Consider the following 18201-nt stretch of genomic DNA (forward strand, 5'->3'; position numbering starts at 1 on the left):
TTAACGACTCACCAGTGTTTTCAACTATGTACCGTGCTCCTGAAGTATCTAGGGTTCTAAGTCCTGGTGGAGAAGGAAGGATGCTAACACTTCAAGCCCTACCTCACAGCTAGTGCTGCCTGCAGTTGTCATGCATGTCATTGTCACACTCACATACACCCCACACAGGAAAATCTCATTATGGTACCGATCTTTGTGAATAAAGAGGCTCAAGAAAGTTAATTTGCTCAAGACCATTCATCTTTGAGGAGTTGGGCTGAAATTCAAGAAGAGGAAGCCCTCGTCCATGGCCTTCAGAGTGGAGCAGGCCACTGTCCCCCTAGATGGGGGTGTCTTGGTCACCTGCCTCCACACATGCAGTGCTAGCAGAGCGACAGCCCACAAGGATTTTTTTGTCCTCCTTCTTCAGGAAGGCAAGGACAGAGCCTTTTTGCTCTCTCTGTAAGGAGTCGACATCCTAGGGAAGCTCTGCACACCTCCACCCAGATCTTTTCAAAGGTGTTCAATGAGGCGTATCCCACAGCAGCCATTCTTTTTTAAAAAAATTTATTTTATTGAAGTATAGTTGATTTACAATGTTGTGTTAATTTCTGCTGTACAGCAAAGTGATTTAGTTATACATATTCTTTTCCATTATGGTTTATCACAGGATATTGAATATAGTTCCCTGTGCTATATAGCTGGATCTTGTTGTTTATCCATTCTGTATATAATATCGATAGTTTGCACCTGCTAATCCAAAACTCCCAATCCTTTCCTCCCACACCCCACTTCCCCCTTGGCAACCACAAGTCTGTTCTCTATGTCTGTAAGTCTGTTTCTGTTTCGTAGATAAGTTCATTTGTGTCATATTTTAGATTCCACATATAAGTGATATCATATGGTATTTGTCTTTCTCTTTCTGACTTACTTCACTTGGTATGATAATCTCTGGTTGCATCCATGTTGCTGCAAATGGCATTATTTCATTCTTTTTTATGGCTGAGTAGTATTCCATTGTATATATGTACCACATCTTCTTTAGCCATTCATCTGTCGATGGACACTTAGCTTGTTTCCATGTCTTGGCTGTTGTGCATAGCGCTGCTGTGAACATAGGGGTGCATGTATCTTTTCGAATTAGAGTTTTGTCCAGGTATATGCCATTCTTAAACAGCTCTTCCTTCTCTGTTTAGAGAAGCGCCTATTTATTATCTGGGCAGCAGTGTCCCTCCGCTACCAAACAGCCTCCTCCCATTCCTCATTCTATGGAAATTGCCTTTTCTGTGGAGCCCTGTTAAGGGCTCTGAAGGTCTAGAACAAAACCCACCAAGCCCTCTCTAGCTTTAAGATGGCCTGTCTCTTCTAAACACGCCTTCCTGGCAGACGAAAAGGGTATCTCTTTGGCAGGTTATTTTAGTTCATGTTCAGGAATTCCATCCTTTGCTCAGTAAGGGGGTGAGAGTAACTTAACAAAATAATGGTGCAAATAGTAAAAGCAGTAATAATAAATGCTAATATCGATGGAATCTCACCAAGTTCCTGGCTCTGTGCTCAGCTCTTATAAGGGGATCAGTCTCACTTAACAACTGAGCCCCTATTTAGGAGAGGAGGAAGCTGAGCCTTAACCCCTAAGTGACCTGCCAGGGTGACACAGCTGGTAAGTGGCAGCCCAGAATTAGAACCTGGGCAGGCTGCCCCAGAGCCACGCTTCTAACCACCACTCTCAGCTCTGTCCTGTCCGTGTCCCGCAGCCCTGGGAAGAAGGTGTCTGTGGTAATGAACCCAGACAGGCCCCTGCCTTCATGGAGCACGTGTTCCAGAATCGGTTCCAGGCCCACCTTTCCTATTCCCCTCACTCAGGGAACCGCACACAGTGTGACAGCAGGAGCACTCTATCCTTGGTCATCAAAAAGCTTTCTAATATACAAAAATGGCACAAATGCCAGGCAGAAAGGCTTATATGTGTTCTGTACACTATATTTTCCCTCTACTTGCTGCATCCTGGAATCTGGGAAATGTCAGATCTCTTTACATTCCAAATTGTTTCCCTAATTCATATTCCTGGGATGAAAGAGTTAAAGCCGGACTTGCTGGAGCTTATTATTTTAATCTAGGATTATGATGGCTGCAGAAGGAGGACACTCTGTCCCCCTGACCTCTCTGACTGGGGGACAATGGTGGTTGTCCTGACTGGAGAGCCTGACCTGGCTGTGCCTGGGTGGGAGGGGAGCTGCAGTCAGAGCTAAGCCTGTCTCTCTGCTAGGAAATGGGCTTAGGTGGAGAGACCAGAGCAGGAGGGGGCTGCATGCTGCCCTTTGTCCTGGGAAGCAACTTAGGATGCTGGTGGTTGGAGGGGCAGATGGAAGGGCCAGAATACGCACGTGGAAGTCCCGTGGTCCCCAGCCAGTAGCCCTTTTAGGTGTTGCTGCTTCTTGAGGGCCAAACATCTGCGAACCCCCCGCAGAGGACGTCAGGGTCCCCCACCCCACCTGTGGTACGGCAGGCTACCTGGCCAAAGGCCCTGGCTTACAGGGTGGCAATGTGAGTTCTGTCCCCTGTGTAACTCCCGCTGTCTACCGATGGGGAAACAGGCCTGGGGGAAGCACTCAGCCACTTTCTCCCTGTGCCTCACCCGCTGAGCTCATGAGCCCTCCATGTGCGAGCTTTCATGGCCATGACAAAAGCTCTCTGTGCTCAGATGGAGTTGTCTTTGCCAAGCCACACAGGGACCACCCCAGTCCTTCCAGGAAATCTCGAAAGGAACTGTGACAGCTGGGACGGTGGGTTATAGTCCGTGATGGGAAGGGGTTGGCTCCAGGGCTGTGGTCGGATTAGAGTGGAGAGTCTCCCTTCTCCTCAGGAGTCAGAACCTGTCTGCCGGGCAGGGTTGTTGCCCCTCGGGTGGACCAAGACAATGCAGTGATGGGGGCTGGGCAGTTAGACTGGGACAGGCTCACAGCGCTGCACCTGTCTGCCCCCTGCCGCTTGGGAGAAAGACCCCCTTCCCGCCACAGGGCTGTCAGGGCCTGCCCTCTCCAGGGTGCACTGTGACCGGGAGCTGCCTGCCCCGCTGACCCTGGCTGCCATCTGTGAAGGTAGCTGCTGCTCCCCTCCCTGCTCAGTTTGTTACTGCATGGATGCCTCCAGGCGCCTAAAAAACCCTGCTTTTCTAATCAGTGGAGAAACCAGCTTTGTCTGCCAGGAACCAAAGCAGGGCAGCTGATGAAAAAAAAAAAAAATTAACAGCTCCAAGTAGAGGGAGCAGAAAGGAAACAGCCAAGCTGGAAAATGGTTTAAAAACCTGGGGGGAAGGCCGATCTTGGCAGCATCTGGCCAGCTGCCTGGAGCCCTCCTGCCTGCCCACCAGGTCTTGTGACAAATGCCCTCCGACAGCCGGGGAACCACAGCTGTCACCGGAAGGCCCCGAGCGTGCGGGCTGGCAGCCAGAGGCGTGCGGCTGCAGATGCGTCCCTCCCCGGGCTGGTAACCTCATTATCTCTGCTGGCGGAGCCGGAGCCTCGGGGAGCACAGCTGCTCTCGGCAGTGCGTTGGAGGCCCTGCCTGCCCGGGAAGCTGTGCAAAGGGAGGCCTCTCCTCACAGGGCAGCAGGCCTGGAGACTCACTTCCATTCTCTGCCGTAAGCCCTCCTGGTTCCCGAACTGTGCCTGGGCCCTGCCAGGGTTCATAGGCACAGATGGTGCCTTTGTTCTGGCAGTTCTTATTTTTTATCTTGGCCCCAATTGCAGGATTAGGTGCAAATAATGAGAAAAAAAAGAAAAAAGAAGGAAAAAAAAAAAATCATGGACTGCCCAGAGCTTGTCTAAGGTTGTCCCAAGGAGGCCTCAGGGTTGTGCCATTTCCCACTCACATCTCTGTCATCTGTCACCTAGGAAACTACTTGGTACCTTCCCCTTGTCAAGACAAGGCCCCCTTTCTCCAGGTGACACATGGGGTGGGTAAGGCACGGGATTTGGCGGGCTGCGGTCTGGGATGCAGGCCGGGCTGAGCCTCTACCTGCCCAGGTCCTCTTTCTACGGACCCTCCCTAGTGAGGACAGCCCAACATATGTGCAGTGAGGACAGGAGCAGCCACCGGGCTGCGGAAGCCACTCCGCCTCGGCCTGCTCTGGGACCAGGGGCGGGGAGGGGACGGGGCATGTGGAGACACTGGGGCTGGCTGACACCTACTCTGCTTCACTTGATGTCCGACCTTGAGCGACAACGCACCAGGTGCTCCTCTGTGCTCCGGAGCCCTCATCTGTCAAGTGGAGAGCGCACCTGTCCCCAGCCAGCCTGGCTGGGGAGGTGGGCTCCGGTCAGGGAGAGTCCGGCACTGGCTGCATGTCATTGTCTGGGAGGTGGCCTTGAAAAAGAGCTGCTATCATTTTCTGCAGCTCTGGACTGGCTGGGGAGGAGGCAGCCCATGCGAGATGCGGAGAGGACTGCTAGAGGACCTTTATTATTATGAACCCGAGCCACTGCTGACTTAATGTGGGTCCAGCTTAATGTCTCTCAGCCCGGGACTGATGCCTGTCGGGATTGGGACTGAGGCCTTAAGAAAATGTCATTCCCTCAGAGGAGCGGCACAGTGACGGGCAGAGTGCTGATTCCTTGTGTCTGCAGTGGGAGCTCAGGATGGTGCGGTGGGAGCTCCAGTGGGTACGTGTGGGTGCAGAGAGAGACAGAAGGAGAGAGGGAGGGGACACGTGTGAAGACCATCTGGCTGGCTGGGCACGAGCCCAGCCCGACAACCCCAGGCCCTTTTCTCCCCCTCCTCCAAGATAACTCCCGCTGTCTACCCAGGGAAGGAACAATAGAATAATCTGGAGACTCCCCTACCCTTTTCTAGATCCTCCTGGGCTCTCTGCCTCCAGTCTCTGAGCAGATGTCCAAGGTGGGCCAGCTCCCTGGTCCCATCCAGAGTCGCTCAGGGCCAGGCCCCAGGCCCCAGGCTAGGTGCCCTCCGTGTGGGAGCTGGACAAGGAAGGCTGCACACGCAGGACTGTTTCTGGCATAGCCACGCTCGACACTGTTAAAGCCCTCCTAATCCGTGTTATTTTCTTCTAATCCCTCCCCCGCCTGCTCTCGCCCATGTGCCACCCTGCAGGTCCTTTAGTCCCAAGCCGGAGCCCGTGCTGAGCCCCAGGCATGAGGAAGCCAAGCATCTGCTTCAGCGAGCCCGCATGAAGGCCAGGACCCGGCCCATCCGTGCCAGCCACGATATTGTGCCCACCCTTGCCCAGGGCAGCCGGTGAGTGGGGCCCGGCTCAGACTGGCCTGGGAGGGCTGTGGCAGAAGAAGAGATGGGATCCAGCCATAATGCCGCTGCTCACTCCTCCCTCCTGTCTGTGTGCGAGTTTTTCCTGTGTCAGGCATTGCTTTCATTCTAGTCAGTCAGCACACCTTTATTGAGGGCCTGCCGTGTTCTGTTACGGAACATGATCCGAGCTCCCTGGAGGACAGAGGTCACGGTCTCCAGGGAAAAAGACGGGCAAACGGATCAGTACGGTTCTGTGGGCGGTGGTGTAGGAGAGGAAAGATGCATGTGCAGGGCAGGAAGCCTGCTGTAACTCCGCTGGAAAGGACAGGGGAGGCTCCGGAGGGTGTGGCTTGTAAGTTGGGGCTTGAAGGAGACGTAGATGTTCAGATGAGGGCAGATGAGGGAGGCAGGGGTGAGCATCCCGGGGCAAAAACTGAGCAGAAGCACCATGCTCAGGAGTTTGGCCAGGCTGGAGCCTGAGGACATGCTGGGGGGTGCACGGTGTGAAGGCCGGAAGGCTCGGTGGAGGCCAGTCATGGAGGCCTCCAGGCCTGCTGAACAATTTGGATGCCTCCCGTAATAGCTAGGAGCCACCAACGGATTTGAGGCAGGTGGGTAGCACCATCACATTTGCATTTCAGGAAAGCTGTTCTGACCGCAGGGATGGGTTGGATCTGGGGACTCAGGGGCAGTGAGGAGGCTGCACCGTGGTCCTGGTGAGCAGTGATGGGGGCAGGGTGTGGAGATGAGCGATTGCCAGGAGACAGAGCAAGCAGGCTTAATGAGGCAGCAGAGAAGCGGTTAAGACTCTGGAACCAGACCACTGAATTCTGGCTCTGCCACTTACTAGCTGTGTGCTCTTAGGGAAGTCTGTGTGCCTCAGTTTCCTCATGTGCAAAATGGGAATCATACGAGTGCCTGTCTTAACAGGGTTGTTGTGAGGGTTATGTGAGTTAATATATGTAAAGTGTTTAGAACAGCACCCAGCATATAGTGAGTACGATACGAGTGTTACCTCTGACTGTTAATCATTTAATCAACTGGATGAGGGGAGCATGAGAAGGGGAGGCATCCAGGATGGAGCCCAGGGTTCTGACTTGGTGTCTGGAGGTTTGGTGGGGCCTTAGCCGAGAGGTGAAGCCTAGGTGCAGGATCAGGCTTTGGAGGGGTTGCCCACAGAACACCCACTGGAGATGCTTATCAGGCAGTCGGATACAGGAGCTGTAGAGGAGGAGAGAAGTCAGAACTGCGGATTTGGGCATTACCCTGATTTCACGATGCTGGAGCTATGAGGGAGGCTGAGCTCATCAGGGATGAAGAGATGGGAAAAGTACAAGTTCAAGGACGTTCAGACCAGCATTCCACATATGTGGCTACTCCTTGCATGACATCCCATCCCCATCATTGTGCCTGTTCCATGTACAGTGCACCCCAAGCAATCACTCACATGTGGCATTTGCTGGTGCAGCTGGCCCGCGATGAGGCCGCCAGCCTGTGCCAAAGTGCCCCAGGCCCCAGCAGGACCACGGCCCAGGGGGCATTAGAGGCAGCGAGGATTCTCAGTGGAACTGGATCGCGTGCTCTTTGAGGGGATGCTGAGCCCTCTCGTTAAAGGCCGAGTACCTTCCTGGCACCTTTGAGATGACTCCAGCAGGAGCAGAAGGCTGCAGCCTGCCTCTGTGTTCAGTGTCACTGTGACCCCTGGGAGAGGGGCTCAGGAGACCCTAAGTCCTGGCAAGATGTACCAAACAGGCTGCTCTTTATCTCCACATTTTGTACCTTGTCTCCCTCTGGCTGGAGGACACTAGTTAGGGATGGGAGTGGTGCCTCTGAAGCATCCTAACTGTTCTACTCTGCATGTATATGAGGCCCAGAGCCTTAGACTTCCATGGAAACCTCCTGTTCCACTTTCTTCAGGTACTTAGGTGGAGTTGGGGAGCCTCCAAACAGGCAAGACTATCTGCAAGACAGACTGGATGGTGTAAATGTACTTTGGACACTTCCTCTTCCCCACATCACGTCAGCATCTCACGACAACCCCAGTCACTAAGAAGTAGGTTCCCTTTCACCAGGCTCTTCTCCAGCAGCAGAAATGCTACTGAAATGCAAGGTGACCTACTTTAGCAGCTGCTGTGTCCAGAAAAGAATTACTTTGACTTGGCAGCACTGGTGAATCCTCAGAGGGTATAGCTGAAAAATCAATGCCAGATGGCTTGCTGCAAATGCTTCTAAAGGGTACGCTTGTCAGATCGCCCTGGAGAGACATGCTGAGCTAACTTGGAGGTGCCACACAGGCCTGGGGCCTCATTAGATGCAGGAGCCCCTCGTGCACCCCCCGAGCCCAGAGGCATCACTCCTTCCAAAGAGCAGGCTGATGAAAAATGATGGAAGAGTGGGGCAGGCAGAGCAGTCTCCAGAAGGTCTTCTTTATCTCGGGTCTAGCTGGAGGTAGCTGGGGCAATCCTGAACAGACTGGCTTTTCCAGGAGGTGAAGAGGTAGAAAGCAGCAGCCGCATTTTCTGGAAGCAAATCAGTGTAGAAATTGAGCAGCTCTTGGAAGCACAACCTCTTGCCATTTGGGGGACAGGAACACCTATGTTGGTGTTCCTCATCCCAGGAGGGCAGAACACATGAGCAAGAGGCAGGGCTTGGGAAGGTGACACCGTAAGTGCTGTTGTCCTGTGTCAGGTAGTGGCCACGTAGGACCGCATGGAGCTTGTGTGGTTAGGACAGCATTGTTGTAGAAAGGGACCTTCCCAAGGAGGCCGTTCAGCTCCAGAGTCTGAGCAGACAGAATCCTCTCCGAGAGGGATGGTTGAGGCACCTGCTGTGCCTACTATTGAGAAGCTTGGCAGGTATGGTGTTTGCTTGCTGCTCTAGTGCCTTATTCGCTCTGTACTTGTCTCCAGAGTCTTCACTGTACCATTTATGTACTGGTCCCAGCACTACTGGTGGAGGCCTCTGGGATTCAATAACTGAGTTCAAGGTTCCTTATGTGATTAAGCTCTCCTGCATCTCTTCATTTCTTCTTTTAGAACAAAAATACTGTTTGTACCTTTGGCATGAATTCCAGGATGGCTCAATTCTCCATCTTGAATGTAAAAGTTAAGGTTGGTAAAGTGGCTGACAGGACCTGGACTTCCTTATTACATTAGGAATGTACTGCCTCGAAAGCTGAGCTTTGTTTTTCCCTCCTGAGAAAGTATAGCCCACATCCTGTCAGCAGAGCAGGGCATCACCCTCTGGGGCTTGGAGGGGGTTGTTGTGTCTAAGCCCGGGTACTGAATCTCCCAGCGGGCCTTTCCTCCACCGGCTGGGCCTGGCTGACCAGGGCATCCTGCCTGTGCAGCAGGGGCAGAGCCTCTGCTCAGTGGGGCTCCTCTTGTTTCTGGGGGGTGAGGTGATGCTGTTTCTCTGCCTAGAGCCTTCCTTTACTGGGCAAAAATGCTCTGGAGAGCTGACCCAGGAACCCCACACGGACAGTGAGCCCACCAGAGTGATTATCTCACAGCCCCTTCTGAGATCCTGACAGGCTCAAGAGATGCAGGTGCAGATGGGGTCCTAGGTGGCAAGGGCACTGCAGTGCTTCACAGTCACTTAAAGAGAATTGTCACAAGCAGGGGGATCAGAGGGACTTCCCCAGCCATGCTGAGACAAGCAGAGAGACACGGTACCCTCCTCACCAGGGGTGAGCCTACTCAGGAGCTTTACATCTCAGCCACAAATCCCTCTCCAAATGCAAGCCCACGACATGACTTTTGGGAGCCCTAGGCACTCTTGCCTTCGTGGGCTCCTTCCTCCACAAACAAAGTTAAAAATTATATTTTATGACCATGCTGGCTTAAAGGTGAATATATTAATATTACATCTGAGAATGTTTTCTTTGATTTAAAAGTGCATTCATTTATTCTCTTTTGACATTAAAAGAACCTAACACATTTTCGTGGGCCCTGGAAGAATCGTGGGTCCCACGTACTGTGGCTCTTGGGCCTAGTGATAAGATGGCCTTGTGTGCATATGGGTTCCAGAAAACAGGATGACTGACAATGCCTCAGTATTCCTCAGAGCAGCCCTTTCAAGCATAGCATCTGCTCAGATCTCAAAGCAGGCAGACCCACTTGCTTCGCAGTAGTTCTTTTAAAAAAAATTCTCCTGGAGGAGCACCCATGGGGAAATGCTGGAGTCAGGAGTGGTGGTGGCAGGTGTGCAGTCCCCCACTGCCCACTGCATCCCAGGGCGGGGTAAACACCTAGTGAACACCTAGTGTCAGGCTCCAGGAAGGCCCCCAGAGCTTGCACTGTGGCACTTTTCAGCTGCCTGACTTAAGAAGTACTCACCCCACTCCTTGGTGTGAATCGGGGCCTAGGGCACAATGCAGTATGACACAGCAGGACCTTGGCTCTAGCTTTATTCTGCCGGCTCAGCAGTCATGGTTGGGTGAGCACCAGCCCGTCTCCTGGTGTGACCAGAGGCCTGGGGTCCAAGATTTGCGGTTGTAGTGATCTGACATGGTACAGGTGAGTGAGTGCCTTAAGCTCTCGGCCCTAGCTGGTTGCCACGGAGCTTTGCAGGGAATCAGTCTTGGACAATTTAACTCTGACCTCTCATTCTGTCCCATGACCCCCAAGGGTAGCCTCTATACATCATAGTCCACGCCATCTGCGATCCAGATCATTCCAACCCATCAGGGCTGTGAGACTAGTCAGTGGCTTGGCTATCGCGGCAGCCACGGAGGGGGATGATTAGGAATGGCCAGTGACACCCTCAGAGCCCAGGCGAACACATGTTCATCTGAGTCGGACAGGCAAGACCATTTATCCATACAGAAAGCACAGCCTGGAAGAACACACTGTCCAGTCCAGTCAATGCCACGTATAGTTAGAGAAGTCAACCAGTTCAGTGGCTGCTCTCCCCACTGGTTGGCATGTTTTAACAGTAATTGTTAAACATGGATGTATTCGTCCTGCTAGTGTCTGAACACTTTTCCTTTTAATTGCATACCACATCTGTCTTTCTGTTGCAGCTGTGAATTTGGTGAGGAAGGAACTCACATTAAGGCAGCCTTTTTGAGAGCATTGGCATCCTTCCTCCAGAATCACTGAAGCATCCAGTTAGAGGAAGGATTAGTAAATCAACCAATCACTCACATACATTTCATTTATAAGAAGTTGGAGTGTCAAGACAGGCTTGAACAAAATGTGCTAGGAATAGGGTATAGTTAGGGAAGCCTTTGTAGGCGCTCTGAGGACTGAAAGCAGTAACGTAACACATAAAGTATGCCGGCATAGATAACTGTCTACGTGGGTGCTCTTCTCGGTAATTGGAAAGAAGTAGCAGGTCTCTAAAATCCAGGCCCCTGTCTCCAGACAGCACTTGACCATTAGCATGGTCAATGTCTAGTTCTATTTTCGTGGCTCCGTGAGGGAGAAAAAATTCCTGCAACTTTCCTTTCCCAGCTGTTCAGGTGCTGGTCAGCCCAGGAACTGGTCTTGTGTGGCCTCTCCTTTGTAGAAACGAGGAGGGGTCACGTGGTCATGGCAGTTCCGGCCCTGACATCTTCTGAGTCTCTGATGACGAATGGCATGGGTAATATACATCTTGATGTATATTAGTCAGGATGTATATTAGTCAGGAAGATGTATCATCATCAAGATGTATATTAGTCAGGGTTCTCCAGAGAAGGAATCAACACGATGTGTGTTTATATATGGAGAGAAAATTTTATTTTAAAAAAATTGGCTCATGGTATCATGGAAGCTTTTTAAGTCCAAAGTCTGTAGGGTAGGCTGTCAGGCTTCAGACCCAGGCAAGAGTTGCAGCTCAAATCCAAAGGCAGTCAGCTGGCAGAATTCCTTCTTGCTCAGGGGAGATCAGTCTTTGTTCTATTAAGACCTTCAACTGATTGGATGAGGCCCATCAAACCATGGAGGGTGATCAGCTTTATTTGAAGTCCACCAGTTTAAATATTAATCTTATCCAAAAAAACATCTTCACAAAAACATCAAGAACAATGTTTGATCAAGTATAATAGTGTTTGACCATGGCCCAGCCAAGCTGACACATAAAATTAACCATCACACGTGGTATCTGTACACAGGTAAGATTTAATACCTAGGAATCAAATGCAGTCAGGTTAAGAAGAAAGATTCCAGGAGACAGTGGCAGGAGGGTTGCGTGAGGTAGATGGGGTGGAGGCCTTACAAGTGGGTGGTGGGGGACAGAGCTGGAGAGGAAGGCAGAGAGGGATGTGGAGGGCCTGTATTTTTACCCCAAAGACTGTGAACTTGATCCTGTGTCCCCCTTGAGAGATGGTGTGATGAAGCTTTGCTCCAGGAGGACCAGTGAATAAGAGGCCACTGCAGGGGTCCAACGTGAGTGACAAAGAAGTGAGAAATGTCAGAAATGCTGTGAATCCCAGCCACTCAGCGGTAGATTGGTGGGGAGGTGCTGTGAAAGGAAGGGAGGAGCATTGGCTTTACTTAGGTGGCCTCTGATAGGAAATGACCTGTAGGCCTGGGTCCATTTGCACAGGGGTCTGAACCTCAGGTTGCCTGGCTCTGAGAGGCCCAGTGTGAGATTTGTGCAGGTATTTTCTTGAGCTGAGCAGGACTTGACCACCAGCCACAGTGTCTCCCAGAGCAAAGGTTGATGACAGACCGTGAGGACTCTTCCTAGCACAGTAATTGTCATCACAGCTTTTTGGGGCAAGCGTGTGTGTGAGGGCCTGGGGAGGGGCAGGTACAGGAGGGGTTGTTGGAACAGACAAGGTGGAGAGACCAAGAAGAAACACCAGTGTCACTCTGTCTAAATTTTGTCCAAGCAAGATGATTAGGAACCCTGAGTAGATACTTTTGAGAGCAGGAATGTTTAGAAACACTGACTGCGGGTCCTACACAGTCTCCATGGAGACTTAAAGTATGCTCTTCCCATTAAAACTTTATAAAAAATACAGCATTGCCACAATTCATCCCAATTCACCAGATGCCCATGATGGCCAGGCTCACTTCTTCTCCTAAACACACACACACACACACACACACACACACACACACACACACGAGGACTTCGGTATCATCCTTCTGTACAATCCTGAGTTTAACAGTGTTTCATCTTAACTCAGGCTGAGCCAGGCAGCAGAGGGAGAGGCAAACGTACAGAAGGTTGTGTTCACTTTGCTCACTTTGCTTAGCGCTGTGTTCAGGAGCAGGGTGCACCTGTAAGCTGCTCTGCTTTGCTGCCCGACTCCGGAGGAGCCTGACTGGGGGCAACTTTGGGTTGTAGTTCCACTGAGCACAGTGGGAGACTGTACCCCAGGGTGGAGCGGGGCTGGTGGGTGCCCAGCGGGGAGTCTGTACCTTCCTCCCCTCTTTCTGCCCGTGACCTGTCTCCTCCTGCCTCCCCATCAGAGATGGGCGGAAAAGCCCAGCCTTGGACCCGAGGATGACCCTTGCCTGCAGAGACAACCTCCAGAACGGGAACACAAGTGACTCCTCCAGCGGGGAGTCCAGCAGCGGGCAGTGGCCGAAGCGGGCCTCCTCCCCGTCCCACGTCCGCTTTGAGGATGAATCAGCCCGCGACGCCGAGTCCCGCTACCTCGAGCGGCTGCAGCAGCGTCAGCGCCAGGTGCTGAGCACCACGCTGCAGCCGGCGGACCAGGGCCCCCTGCGCTCCAAGCCCGACCTCGCCGACTACGTCCACGGGGGCTGCCGGCGCCAGGACGCAGGCGCAGGGTCTCTCCACCCGCTGCTGGGCGGGCTGGAGCCCCGGGGCCTTCCCGCGCCGCCGCTCGCTCAGGGCAGCGAGAGGAGGTGCCGAGCCTGCGGCCACTGCATCGCCCCCGACCCGAGGGTCCTCCGGGAGCGCGAAGCCGCCTGCGGGATGGAGGGGGCGTTGGCGCAGCTCCGCAGCCCTCGGGGCCTGGGCGGGCCCCTCCGGCTCTTCCCTGCGGAGCCTGGACTCCACACCGAGTGGATCCGGGAGACGCACATCGGGGGCCAGGCGCGCCCCGAGGAGGTAGACTCGGCCCTGGACAGCACGGACACCTCCGACAGCTGCAGGACCGACAGTGAGGAGGCCGGGACCTCCCAGCCCAGTAGGGTCCGTGGCAGCAGCCCCCGTCTCCGGGCCTCCAGACCTCGGGGAGGCCAAAGGTTGTTCCGAAAGGCTGAAATGGGGCCGCTCCGGAGCCCCCAGGCCCCGCACTACCTGCCTGGGCTGGAGCTAGTGGAGGTGTTGGATGAGGTGACAGAAGGCATGGGACAGACGCCTGAGGGGACTTTGCTCCCCAGAGAAGATGCTTTCTCTAAGCCTCTTGTCCAGGACTCTAAGAGGGCTTCCCTGGGGTCCCAGCCTGGACCAGGGCTGGAAAATCACTGGGCTCAGCCCGTGGATTCCCGGACAGCCTATGCCATCGCCTCTTCCGTGAAGGTGGGCTCCTCGGGGCCAGGCAGACAAGCCCAGGTTGTAGACAGCCAAGAGTCTCTGGGAACTGACTCCCTGAATCAGAGCCACACAGAGCCCTCTGCCCCCCACCAGGCCCAGCAGCCAACCGCTTCCCTCTCCCCCGAAGGCTGGGTGCCGACCCCTCCCTCTTCAAAGAAAACCACCTCCCCTGTGTCTCACAGGAAGGCAGCCCTGGCTGGACTTTGCAGGCCGGGTGACCAGGGAGAGCCTATGGACACCTCTGTGCCGTCTTCCAGAAGCCTAGTTCCCAGGGCCTGTGAGCTCACCCGGCCGCAGCCCCAGCCCCGCAGCCCCTGTGTCACGCGCCCCCTGCGGGCCCCGTCCACCAGTCACTGCGACAACAGCACGCCCCAGGGGCTGCAGGAGCCCTGGGGAGAAGCCATCCTCGCGGGCAGTGGGGAGAAGGGCACCTACAGCCAGAAGCCTGCAGTACCGCCGGAGGACCATGGAGATGGTAAGGGATTCCTCTGGGGCTAGGGCAGCCCTAGACCAGAGGCCACACACAGGCTGGGTCTGTGGGCCACCAGGCACTCTGAGTCTTCACGTACTGTTCATCTTAATAGATGACACACCCATGTACTGTTCCTATGGCAGCCCCGAGGAGCCCCCAGAGCCGCGGCGAATGTTGGGGAAGCTGGCGGGGGTCCGTGGGCTGGTACAGGATTCCACATCAGCCTGGAGGCGGATTAGCCAGCTCACCCTGGGGGCGGCGGTAGTGGGAACCCTGAGGTGTGTACAGGAGCTCCAAGCTCTGTGGCTGCCAGAGGCCTGGGCTTTAAGGGAATTTTGCTACCAACAGAGCAGGAAGAAGCAGCAGCTCCAGGATTTACTAAGAGCAACAAACGCCAAATAATCACACGGCTAACGTCTTTCTGCTTGAAGGTCGTCCTTTCATTCATTCACTCATTCATTCAGTATTGACTGAACACCTGCTACAGGCCAAGCGCCATCCTAGGCCCTTTGGGGGATGCATAAATGAAGTAATTCAGCAGGCATCCAGCCCTCGAGACCTCCTCCATGTGGCGAAGCAGACGTGCTGTCCGGGTGCCCAGTGGGCAGAGCTCCTACAAACAGTGCTGGGGTCGTTCTCTGGTGCCCGAGCCCTCCTACATCCCCGAGCCTGCTGGGCAGGCTGTTAGGTTTCAGCAGCAAAGGCTGCTGAAGGATAGAGGGTATCACCTCTGCCCTTGGAAGGGGTCCTCATATCACGGGCAAATCCTGAGCATTGGCGGCCCTTGGGCTCTGATCCCCGATGTTGTGATCTGAGGTGAGCAACTCAGCCGCTCACCCTTAGGCAGAGATAACAGGCCCGACATACACAGCCTTGCCTTCCTGTGTCTGCGGCTCTGGCAGCCCTGGGGCTGTGATGGCTCAGGGTGGGGGGGGGAAACCAGGGCTTGGAAACAGAGTGGAGGAGAAGAGGGCAGAGAGGTGACAGGCCTTACTGACCTTATTGTGGATGTGGATGCTGAGCGCCCCCCTGCTCTGCCCCGGGTGTGCCGGCCACACGCTCCACTACATGCGGGGAGCAAACACTCTCCCCCTCCTTCCCTTGCTCACACGAACCTTGAGGAAGCAGGCCCCACCCTGAGCTCCCGCCTGCCCTGTGCTGAGGTGTGGTTTTCCTCCGTCGGGTGGGCTCTAGGCTGGCTGCTGGCTGCCCCTACCCACGTCCTACGGGGCGTTTATTCTGAGAGCTGCAGACCTTTCTGGGCAGCCTGGCCTTCACCTGCTCGAGACCTGGAGCAGAGGTCCAGGTGAGGCTCCTCCTCTCATTAGCCAGGAGGTCCTGGGCTCCTCCTCTGTAACCTGAGAAGAATGATAGAACCCATCTCCTAGGAACCCATGAAATAGTCTCTGTAGGGCATTTAACTCATTGTCTAGAACTTCACACGTGCTCCAAAAACGGTGGCTATCTTTTAGCTGTTAGATGTCACAGCCAGCAAGATTGCGGTTTTTGTCCCGGGAATACAAAATCCGCCCCCCACCCCAATTATCTCTTGCTATAGGAGGGACATGGCTTATCACAAGCAGCCCTTCATTTCACAGATGTTTATTTCTCATCTGCTGTGCACGAGGCGCTGTGCTGGGGGTGATGGGGTTCAGCAGGAAATAAGACCCCTCTCTGCTTGGCGTGTGTCTCACCACTGCCTCCACTGCTCTCATGGGGCTCCGACTTCTCTCCATCTTCCTCTGGTTCTCCTGCCTCTGTCGTTGGGTTGGGAACGTCCGCCCCCCGCCCATGACCCATGGGGATGGATCAGTGACACAGGAGGGTTGCTGTGGCTGTTGCAGGAGGACTCCAGGGCTGTCTCACCTCAGCAGCTGTTGGCACCATCAGCTCCATGGGCATCACCTTCTCCCCGGCCTCAGAGGAGACAGAGTCCGGCCAGGAACCAGAGGGCGGCCTGCAGAGGACAGAGCCGAGTTCTGTAGGGCGTGTGTCATCCCGGTGAGTGACAGGAGCAACAGCCCTGATGCAGGAGGTGGGGGATTAGGGCGCTGGGTGAGGAAGGAGATCCCCTGGAGTGGCAGCGTGATAAGCTGACTACTCCCCATCCTCGGGGGACTCCTAGACTAGGTGCAAGCGTGGCACCCCAGCACTCCTTTGCCAGCGCCGTTCAGTCTAGTGTATGTGGTTATTCGCTCACTGAGCTTTCATTGAATGGCCTGAAGCTCCAGGCACTGTGCTAGGCACAGCTGTGCAGGCAGTCCCAGCTCTCGAGGTGCACCCAGGATGGGTTCTCCGTCTGAGAGGACTTGCTCCTGACTCTGGGCTGGGAAACAGCCCGGCACTCATGTTTCCATGCTCTCCTCTAGCACTGAGGGTCTGAGTCCTTGCTCTGGGGCCTCAGAGCCTTGGTGAGCTGGTCCTCTGGCCGGGCCTTCTCTTCTCCACTACGCACCATTCCTGGTGACATGTAGCCCAAGGCTTCACATGCCACTGAAGCCAGATCTCCAGCCCCGTGTGCTCCCCAGAACTCCAGATTCGTGTATCCAGCTCCCCCGACATCTCCACTGGGATGCCTGAAAGGCCTAGTGGAAGTCTCAATCACTCTCGACAAAAGCTGCTTCCCCGGGTCCTCCTCCCGGCAAACACACAGCACACGGCCATCCACACAGGTGGCTCCTGCAGCCACCTGGACGGCATTTCTCCTGGTCTCAGTGCACTCCTTCTTCCTGTACAAATCTAATGGTCCCTACCTGCTCTCTGCCTTCCCTCTCGCCCCTGCAGTTCCTTCTCCATACTGCAGTCCGAGGTATCTTTTTAAAACCTTAATTAAATGGTGTCATTTCTCCTGCTGAAACCCCCCAGTGGTTTTTCCTCTCATTTGGAGTAGAATTCAAACCCCTTACCTTGGCTTATAGCACTCAGTGTAATCCGGCCTCGGCCCACCTGTCTGACCCCATCTGACCCCTCTTTCCCCCCTTGCTCATTATGTTGGAAGTCCTGTGGACCTGGCCCCATTATGTCCTTGAACCCACCACACACTGAGCCTCTTCCTGCCCAGAGCTGTGATTCCAGCTGTTCCCTTGCCCTGGAATTCTCACCTCCGGGCTCCTTGCTGCCATTCAGCCCTCGGTTTAAATGTCATCTTCTCAGAGAGGCCTTCCCCGGCCACCGTGTCACTCTCCGCTTCACCCTGCTCATCAGTTGCTGGTGGGTTTTCTCCTTTGTTTACTACTCTGTTGTTTGTAAGCTCCCGAGAGTAAGGGTCTTGCCTGTCATGTTTATCACATACCCCAGTTATCTGCCAAGAAGAGGCCTAGAAGAGGTTCTGAAGAAATATTGGATGGACGGACGATTGAGTGAACCCACAGTTGAGTGTGACACCAGGGGTCTTGTCTGAGCTTCTCCCTAAAGTCTACCCAAGCAGAGCATCCTTCAGAAAACCGCGCGGCCTTCCTTTCTGCAGCCTGGCTGTCACTTCATCAGTGAGGCAGTGGTGTGGGCCCATCTGGGGCACACGGGATGGGCCCTTGCCTCCTCCAGCCCTCTCCCACCCACCTCATGTCCATCTTTGCGTTTCAGAGCATTGCCAGGGGTCAATGTGGGACCCAGCCTGCCCTCAGCTGCCCCTTCTGACAAGAACAAGAAAAGCAGCGGCAGCATCTCCTCCACCCTGGGGCTGAAAAAGTTCTTCTTGGCCCTGACAAGTCAGGGCACAAGGCCCAAGCTGGGCAAGTCCCGCAGCTACAGTGTGGAGCAGCTGCAGCCCCCTGCGCCCAGCCCGGCTTCACACACCAGCGCCCCCAAAATGAAGAGAGCCCCATCGTTACAATCCCTGCATCCGGTGAGTCCCAAGGGCCCAGCCGAGGGGTGTGTGAGGCCAGTGGGGGTGTAGCCACCATTGGAGTGAAAGGTGGAAGGAGGAAAGAAGTGCTGAGGGTGCTGCCCAAGGAGTCCCAGGTGGAGAAAGGGAAGCTACTGGCGTTCCCACAGTCCATCCGTGAGACATGGATTCCCTGGACACAGTGGGAGTGGGCAGCACCCAA

The 18201-nt window shown here is 54.4% G+C and overlaps 1 protein-coding gene across 4 annotated transcripts in view; it reads left to right on the forward strand.

Annotated features, from left to right (window-relative positions):
• The window catches only part of KIAA1614 (KIAA1614 ortholog), a 37122-nt gene that overhangs the window by 9093 nt on the left and 9828 nt on the right, over window positions 1–18201 (forward strand). For all 4 annotated transcript variants that reach the window (XM_032652586.1, XM_032652566.1, XM_032652559.1 and 1 more), the window contains 4 exons: window positions 5089–5232; window positions 12648–14158; window positions 16000–16156; window positions 17738–17999. In XM_032652586.1, the coding sequence (XP_032508477.1) occupies window positions 5089–5232; window positions 12648–14158; window positions 16000–16156; window positions 17738–17999 (2074 nt within the window). The remainder of the gene's footprint in view (window positions 1–5088; window positions 5233–12647; window positions 14159–15999; window positions 16157–17737; window positions 18000–18201) is intronic.

Source organism: Phocoena sinus, chromosome 1, assembly GCF_008692025.1.
Source record: "Phocoena sinus isolate mPhoSin1 chromosome 1, mPhoSin1.pri, whole genome shotgun sequence".
Lineage (NCBI taxonomy): Eukaryota > Metazoa > Chordata > Mammalia > Artiodactyla > Phocoenidae > Phocoena > Phocoena sinus.